This window comes from Erpetoichthys calabaricus, chromosome 16 (assembly GCF_900747795.2).
Source record: "Erpetoichthys calabaricus chromosome 16, fErpCal1.3, whole genome shotgun sequence".
Classification (NCBI taxonomy): domain Eukaryota; kingdom Metazoa; phylum Chordata; class Cladistia; order Polypteriformes; family Polypteridae; genus Erpetoichthys; species Erpetoichthys calabaricus.
In genome coordinates this window covers 56,374,456-56,383,471 of record NC_041409.2, presented here as the reverse complement: position 1 = coordinate 56,383,471, position 9,016 = coordinate 56,374,456, and the positions used below count along the sequence as shown (strand labels likewise).

Sequence of the window (9,016 nt, the reverse complement as noted above, 5' to 3'; positions counted from 1 at the left end):
GGATCCTGTATACTGAGGGGTGGGCAACATCTGCAGTTTAATAGTTTCATCAGGGCACTATGAGCCCCTTGGCAGTGTGCTGTCTCACGCTGTGATCTTCTAATTGGTCCGAACTCCTGTCTGATATGCTGAATGGACACAACAGTACACTCCCGTTAGCCATGTGAAATAAGGACCCACTTTATGTAAATTATTAGCACACCAAACACTCGATTAATCTGTAAAGTAGGATCTGCTGTATTGAAGCTCCGCAGCAAACCCCTCGGGTTCACTGACCAACACTTTCAGTGCCCCCTGGCACATAAGATACCCTGCTGTGAGTGTCTGTGCCACAGGCCTGCAGCTCCACAAACTTCACATTTGACCAACTGGCTTCACGACGTCCACCTGATCATCAGAGTCCACGTGTGTCCGTCCATCTTATGAGGCTCACTGCTCAGTTCAGCAGATGCCAGGCTCAAGTTGGCTGCTTCTTCTTCTCTGTTGAAAGAAACGCTTAAAAGTGTCCATTGAGATGTGTCAGATCTTTTTGAAAGTCCCCCACACTGCTTGGTCCCAGGTGGCTTTGCTAGTCAGTTTTCCCAGTGAACTTGGCACATTCTGGCATGAGCTGCACTGGAAGAGCTATGATGTTTAGTGGGCATTGGGAAGGGCCTGGCAGTGCCCACTGAAGTAACACTGGGCACCAGGTTTACCAATGAACAAGACCTGTCGTCGTGCTGGGGCAACCCTCACATGCAGTCAAATTGTGCAATTGCAAATATTTAAAACAAAAAATCATATTTTTAAGCACTGAATTAAAAAATGAAAACCATTTTCTCTTTCACGCACCTTTTTTTTTTGCTGTTTTTGTATTATCATTAATTAAACATCAATTATCTTATTTTGATGATGTTTGAAATTAATATTTCCAGTATTAATCCATCAATAAAGCAAAACTGTTCCTTTATTCGATAAGGTCAGAATAGAACTGGACGTGACGGGGGTCCCGAGTCCACGCAGCGGGCAGGTGAAGCCATTAGATGAGGAGGGCACAGCGGGGCCTTTGATTTCGGCAGCTTATATACAGTGTGAGTACAGTATACTGTACATCCATCCATCCCACCGAGCGTGGTGACTGCAGATAAAGTTCTCCTCAAGCCCTTCATTCTCCGCTTCGACAAAGCGCTAACAAAACACGGAGCCCGTCTGATGCGCCTGCGCCTGCGCCTGGACTTGCTGGTTTGTCGGACGCCAAATTCAAAGGTTTGCCAGCCCTGATGTTACTAAACTGATTTCTGATGCAGAATCTGATGGTGCGATGAACGAAAAAGCCTGGAAAGAGAGGCTTAAATGTCACTCAAAGGGGTAACAATCAAGATCCAAATGGCAACGAAATGGAGAAACAACCTGGTGTCTGTGGAGCGGGGCTGCTACGCGAGTGTCGGTCTCTTCGGGTTTGCATTTGGACTTCTCTTCCTGAAAATCTCGCAGCTGTGAGTGAAGGGCAAGGTGAAAGCCATCATCAGAATATGAAGGATGGCGAACTTCATAACTGAAGTCAATGAGTACCTACCGTTGTTTTCTTTACAGAGGTGTTAAACATATTAGACTGGCCAAATATTTTCATGTTCAAGTGATGTAAAGCAAGATTGTATGCAAGATCAAATTGTGCTCTTTGTTAAAATTTCAACTAAATTTGTTTTCAATGTTGTACTTAAAATCTGACGTTAATGGAAATAATCAAGCTATAGTGATTGTGTTTATAAATGAACACAACTTTTCACAATTAAAACACGTTCCGTGAGATTGCCTTATAAATGAGTGCGCACCTTTTCAATCTCAGGCGCTTGTCGCCTGTCGGGCACGCGCACGGCACGACGCGCGCTTTTCAGTTCCCGGTAACAGAATCCAAGCGCTTCAACATCAGCCTGCGACGGAAGCGGAAGTCGCCGAGCAGCCAATGAAAGTGGCTCCATGTCACAGGCGTGTAGCCCCGCTTACCAAGCTGCAGAAGTTTCGTGCCAGTCGAGGTGAGACTGACGACGGCAAAATGCCGGGCGTGGATAAGGAGTCGGAGCTCTCCGAGCGGATCGAAGCCTTCCTCGCAGAACTGAAGCGGGGACGAAGTGCCACGGGTGTGTCTCGGGGTTCTGGTGAAACTGCCCGAGAGACAGCCGCCTTACTCCGAAAAATAACTGCCCAGGCTCGATGGAGTAATGCGGGTAAGGCCAGTAACGGGAGCTTGGTGCTTTGCGGCCTATAGTTGCAGTTAGCTCGTGTGGTGGTGTGTATCAGAGAAGGTTCAGTTAATAAAAATGTAATCCATAAAAATACAGAAGAGAAGGCGATGTCGTGATGCTCTCGCTTCAGGGCCCGTTGACGGCTGTCAGCGACACTACTGTCGTTATGGTTTATTAAATTGATCGGTCGTGAGGAACTCGTGCACAGAACCATTCCAGGCATTCCCGCTGCAGTGGCCGTGCTGCCGGCACACGGCGTGTCCCTCCCCTTAAAACTGGCAGCGCGTACTGTTAAGTCGCTTAGTCGGGAGAGGATTAAGCGGGTCTGAAAATGTTACAGTTCATGATAACATTTTGACAAGGACTTGTGCTCATCCCCGTGTTGTTTGCCTCATTTTTCATACTGGCAGATTTAGTTCTTGCCCAGGATTTGAAAAATAACGGATTACAGCAGCATTGTGTGACGGGGCAGGGCTTTATAGACCCGAGAGCTGCGCGTTTTGAATGATGTGCCGAGTCTAAGCGAGTCTTTGTTGTGATGCCATAGGTGAGCTGATGGAGATCATTCGTAAGGAAGGTCGACGAATGACAGCTGCACAGCCATCAGAAACCACAGTTGGGAATATGGTCCGCAGAGTGCTGAAGATCATTCGAGAGGAGTATGCCAGGTATGCCTTTAACCGTGTGAGGCACGTGGTGCCAACCAGGTATTAGTTAGTGTGTCGGGACACTGGCATCGTCGGACAAGAAAGTAAAATATATAATAAAAAGTGATTCTTCCTTTTTCATGCTCACTTCATCATTAATTATGTTTATAATTCAAGCACTTTATACAGACAGTGGAGATCCACATCATTTACCACCATTGTGTAGCATCCACACCTAGATGATGCAACGGCAGCCATTTGTGTACCAGTGTGCTCATCATACATTAATGTACTAAGGGGTGACAGATACAGTTAACATATTAGAGACGGGAGGGAAATTAGGGGTCTGGGATGGTCAAGACTGTGGTGGGCAGTTAGCCAGGACTTTGGGAAACACCCTACTCTTCTCAAAAGATGCCTGGGGATCTTTTTGACCACTGAGAGTCAGGACATTGGTTTTACATCTCATTTAAAGGGATGCACCAATTTTTACAGCATAATGTCCCTGACACTGCACAGGGGGCACTGAGATCCACACTCGGGCCTCATGATGAGCGTACCCTGGTGACCTCAGTAATACCTTCTCCAACTGTAGCTGCCATAGCCTGCCCTGACAACATTGGGTATAAAAAAGGAGCCGGGCACACCCACGTCAAGGTTAGAATATCATTTACAGTGAAACTGTGTTCAGATGTTTGGTCTACAGTTGGTACAGTGGCATTGGGCGAGTTAGTGGTGCTAAATACTGAGTGGAATGGACAGAAATGATGGAGTGTCCTCCCAGACCCAGTGGCCTGACTTTGACCGCGATGCCTTGTTGTAGTGTGTGTGCAGTTCGCTCATTCTCGCCATGTCTGCATGGGTTTCCTTCATTGCAGCTGTGCTGGTTATGTTGGCGATTGTTGGAGTGTGTGTGTGAATGGAGGCTTTGGGATTGGAGTATTGTCCAGGGTTGGCGTCTTCCTTGGAGCCCCAGCTCCTGAAATGAGCTCTGATGAACTGCAGGATGTGTAGTTTTAAGAATTGCAGTGTGAAGTCTTCAGAGGACAGCGCAGGCACATTGTCAGGACCTCAGCGAGGTTAGAATTTTGTGCCAAATGTAAGCTTGCCAGTTTTGGTGTTTTGACTGTAAATAGTTTGATTCTGGTGCTAAATATTTGTTTCTTTATTTGTCCTTAGATCCCGAGGCAGCAGTGAAGAAGCAGACCAGCAGGAGTCTTTGCACAAATTACTGACGTCTGGAGGTCTAATTGATGACAACTTCAGAGAACACTTCGCTCCTCTCAAATCGAATGTGATTGAGGCCATCAATGAGCTGCTGACAGAACTCGGTAGTCTAACTGATGATGGTTCTTGTAGATATAGCGGCAGACCACTTGGTGGACATTGCCCCCCCATACAGCACTGTACATATAGCGTTGGAGGTGTTACTCTTTGGGGAAAGTAAATCTAAGGGACTGGTAAAGTAACAGTAACACCCATTGGAAGCAGCAACTTCTTAGCTTGTGTCTGCTGGAAATAAATCAAAGTGTAACACAAGAAAGAGTAACTTGTGTAATCGGCCGCCAGAGACCCCCGGGCCCTTGTAAGGTTTGTTATTTTCTAGCTGCTTATTGTTTCAGTCCTGGAATTGGTTTTACTTTATATTCTAGTATTCTATCTATGGCTTGTCACATTTGTACTGCCTAGTTGTCTGTTTCTTACAAATTATTTTAAGGCCACATTGTTGTGACTTTGGTTTTGTTCTTTTGGGACAATTTGCTCGATATTTAAATGGAGTGTAAAGGATATTTTAGTTCACATTTGAGTCTTCAGTAAAATATGTGAAGTTATTGGAAGTTAATGCGCCCCACTACATAGGCCTGTCATGGCACACTTGTTTGTTGTGTGGCAAATCTCGTTGTTTTCAGTAAATTGTAATACTTTCCATTTATTACCAAAAGGTCCAACTTGACCTTCTCCAAACTGATCCCACAGGTTAACAGCATCACATTAGAGCAATGGGGTGTAAAGAAAGGTTGTTAAGGTGATTGGATTATTTTCTGTTTTTTTGTTTTCATCTTTACTATCTAATTTTGCAGTCTTAAACAGGAATTGTTATAACACACTTTAGTCTGCCAGGGTGTGATACGCTGATCAGCGCTTTGGGTTGGTGTTGCTGTTGATTTTCACACAGACTTTAGGTTTCCCAAGGGTTTCAGTGTTTGTGATACTTTGGATCTGATGAAGCAAGATGGGTGCATACCTGGGCAAAATAGATTATTTAATTTACAATATACACCGTCTGCAGTTGTTAGCCTGAGCAAGAAATATTTATGTAAGGCTTTTTATATAATTGTAGTTGGTTACGGCCATCCTATTGTGTGACCCCTTGGCCACTCGGTCCTGGGTAGTAATCCATGCCCAGTACTGTCTGTGTGAAGTTTTCTCCAGGATCTCTGTGAAGTTAATCGACATCTTTAAACTGTGGGCTTTGGGCTCCATGACTCTAAACAGGATTAAGCCATCTAGGATCAGACTTGTGTGTTTTGCTAAATTTATGTTTCTTAAATTTTAGAGGGGACTGCAGATAACATTGCAATGCAAGCACTGGAGCACATTCACTCAAATGAGGTTATCATGACAATTGGGCGTTCCAGGACGGTAGAAGCATTTCTAAATGACGCGGCCCGCAAGAGGAAGTTCCATGTTATAGTCGCTGAGTGCGCCCCGTTCTGCCAGGTAATCACACGGGTTCAGGTCCTTTTTAGTGTAGTTTAGTTTGCTTAGCATGACAGTAAATGATGTCATCCCAAACATTAAAGCAGGGTCTAGGCCTTTATTTCAACTTGGGCTTTTATTAATTTTAAACATGTGGAAATCTTTAAATGAAAAATTAAGCAATTACTTAAAATAGTAGAAATAACTAAACTATTTGAAAGACTGGCTGATAACTTCATGAACTCAGAATTTCTGTAAACATCAAAGATATAGTTGTGACTTGAAAAAATGCTTGAGATATTAATATAAAAGTCTTTTTTAGATTGTGAGCTAAATGTCAATAAATATAACTGGAAATTTTCCCTCAATTTCACAAATGTATTTGACTTCAAGTCCTGTCCTTAAAGATCAGGTGTTATTAAGACTAGCAGTCCCAGAGTGCAGACTGTACACCTAAATGACAACGATTTGTTCGACATGTGCTTCTGCCAAAATGAATTTGTCTGACTTGTAATGTCGAAGTAACACACTTGTTGTTTGTTTTTTCTTTTTCCCACCAGGGTCATGAAATGGCAGTCAGTTTATCCAGATCTGGAATTGAAACTACAGTCATCACAGATGCAGCAATATTTGCAGTAATGTCTCGAGTAAACAAGGTAATAAAATGGCACACCTTTGTGTAGAAACTACATATAAATAATACACACACTTGATATGACGTACAGAAAATCTATAATGCCCAATCAAAGCTTCATTAAGTTCCTTGTACGCTGCTTCTATTATATACATTGCATCGGCCTTACCCAGCTTTACTCTTGCTGTGCTGGCTATTTCAGGATTAACTGTGAGGTATATAATGCTTGTATACGTACGTTCCCTTGTAAAGTATATAATACTGGAAATGAGTCTGTTTAGTATGTTCTTTCCACAATAAATTTGTAAATCTTCATACAGACTGAACTCTGTTGTAAATGAATCCCAGAGGGAGTGGATGTTGCATTTCTTAATCCTATGCTTTCTTCCACTCACTGTACACAGACTTCCCATGACTCCCTACTACTGTATATCAGTGTCTAGTAGCTGAGCCCTCTTTGCTTCACTGCACACAGCTGAGGAGTGCGGGCTCTGCACTGAGTGTTTTCCAATTTAAATTATACTTGTTAAAAATGAAGAGTACCTGAAAAATTATTAAAAGTTATTCCAAGACCCATTTTCAAATATGTCATATGTTTGCACTTTTCAAGTTTGTGTAAAAGATATATACTGTAGTAATGTACAGTTATTTCACTGATACTGTATAAAGAAAAAAACACCAAGTCTTTTATCTAATAATCATTCCGTCAAATACTGAATATGGTAAGTATTCAATAGTTTTTTTTGCAAGTTAATCAGTCAAACTAGTAAAAGAATTTCTTGGCCCACAGTATAAAGTTTTCTCTTTCTCTAGGTAATTATTGGCACTCAGACGGTCCTTGCAAATGGAGGTTTAAGAGCCGTCAATGGGACACACACACTTGCTCTTGCAGCTAAGCATCACTCCACACCACTGATAGTTTGTGCTCCAATGTTCAAACTGTCCCCACAGGTGATTATTACACTACAGTATTATTTCCTTCCCTTGAAATTTTAGATCTTTATCTAAACTGAGTGATATAATGGCACAGTGGTAGCCCTTCCCCTTCCCTGGATACGTTGATGGATGATTATAGACTGACCCTATGTGAGTGTGGGCACAAGTAGGCCCAGTGATGGACTGTTGCCCTGCCTGCAGTATACGCCCATGGCAATGAATTAGACTGAGCAGGTTGGAGAACGTTGTCTTTATATAAATGTAAATTGCTGTCTTTACAGAAATAGTCTTTAGCATTTCTTGCATTACAGTTTTCAAAAACGGTAACCGTACAAAATATAGAATGCTGGATCACAGTTTCTCTTGTCTTGGGTTACAGACAATCTTGTATGTCCCTTCTGGTTTCTTGGTACAAAAGTGTGTTTGAAACACTAACATTCAGAACAATAAAACCTTTTATATTTTATGTAGGGAAACAATTAGAAGTAAAGGAAAATGACACCTTTTATTGGCTAACTAAAAAAATTACAATATGCAGGCTTTCGAGGCAATTCAGGCCCCTTCTTCAGGCAAGATGTCATTTTGCTTGATTGAACATAAACATCCATAACACAGCACAGCATCCTAGGAGGCAGGGAGACAGTATTCTTTCTGATTAACCATACATGTCGTAGATGGTTTCACTTAAACCACAGTTATACTATCTTGATATTAGAGGTATGTCACAAGTATCACAATGATCTGACACTTTATGGTTATCACTTCTGTTTCTAGACAAAAGGTTTTTTTTGTTATTCTTCTTCTTCCCAATGGATCACAGAAAGTACATAGCAGTGCCTTTCAAGTTAGATGCTGCTGAACCACAAAAGTACATAATGTAAGAAGCTGTGTTTGATCAGAAGACTGAACATGAGCAGAAATATGTCTTCATCTTTATTCCTATTTCTAAATGACTGACTAAGTGGGCCTGGGTAGGAGCAGCTCATCTTTTGTATTGAATGTTTTGAAAACTAATATTTAAGAGGTATGGGATTCATTTCCCATACACTTGTGTAGTCTTCATATGATGACCCAAAGCTGTGAATTATGGGTCTTTTTTGACTCCACTCTGAAACTCCCTTCTAGGTGCCCTGGATATCTGATTTTATATTGATTGGGACTACAGGCTAAGATGACATTTAAGGTGCTTTAATTGATTTCAAATACAAAACCAGTTAATATTTGACTTAAAGATGTTATATGGGTTGAATACATTTTTTGAATTTGAAGAAAATGAACACTACAAAATATTTTTATTTCCCACTTGGTGTGCAGTTATGTCAAGTTTAAGTAGGTAAAGCAGCTGCTGATTGGTTGCATTAAAATCTGTAAACATTAAGAAGACCATGACTTGAAACACAACTTAAACAGAATTAACTGAATTTCCTTTTTTTTTCCTCCCCATTTCAAGTTCCCAAATGAGGAAGACACGTTCCACAAATTTGTTTCTCCACAGGAGGTGTTACCATTCACAGAAGGTAAGGACATTTATGATTTTATGTAATGGTGTTCTGCTTCAGACACATGAAAACACTTCAAGAAGCCAATAAGGTGGCTACAAAGTTTATAGTACAATTTCTGTCGAATTCACAGATATCAAACTCAAATCCTGGAGGTTTTCATTCCTGCCACTTTCTGAATTTGCAATTCATTACTGGTTCTCATCTTGCACTTCTTATTGTTTGGCTGTTTAGTTAAGGAGAAATGAAAATTAATGGCTGTAAAACTTAAAATTCAGGTCAGTTAAGACTGAAGCAACCATCTGTTCCATTAGTAGCAGTAACCTGTTACTGGATCTGGCAGAGAGTGTTTGACAAATGCACTGTAGACAGGGCCGC

General features: G+C 41.7%; 2 protein-coding genes across 2 annotated transcripts in view; one reads left to right on the top strand and one right to left on the bottom strand.

Annotated features, from left to right (window-relative positions):
* Positions 1-1,920: 1,920 nt before the first annotated feature.
* eif2b2 (eukaryotic translation initiation factor 2B, subunit 2 beta) overlaps positions 1,921-9,016 on the top strand; it is a 9,211-nt gene continuing 2,115 nt past the window's right edge. Inside the window, exons 1-7 of the mRNA XM_028822213.2 lie at positions 1,921-2,204; positions 2,770-2,890; positions 4,049-4,200; positions 5,427-5,590; positions 6,130-6,225; positions 7,017-7,154; positions 8,590-8,656. Coding sequence (XP_028678046.1) covers positions 1,943-2,204; positions 2,770-2,890; positions 4,049-4,200; positions 5,427-5,590; positions 6,130-6,225; positions 7,017-7,154; positions 8,590-8,656 — 1,000 coding nt within the window. The 5' untranslated portion in view covers positions 1,921-1,942. The remainder of the gene's footprint in view (positions 2,205-2,769; positions 2,891-4,048; positions 4,201-5,426; positions 5,591-6,129; positions 6,226-7,016; positions 7,155-8,589; positions 8,657-9,016) is intronic.
* Positions 8,652-9,016, bottom strand: part of mlh3 (mutL homolog 3 (E. coli)) — a 24,052-nt gene continuing 23,687 nt past the window's right edge. Inside the window, exon 13 of the mRNA XM_028822210.2 lies at positions 8,652-8,864. The gene's annotated coding sequence lies outside the window, so the exon portion shown is untranslated. The remainder of the gene's footprint in view (positions 8,865-9,016) is intronic.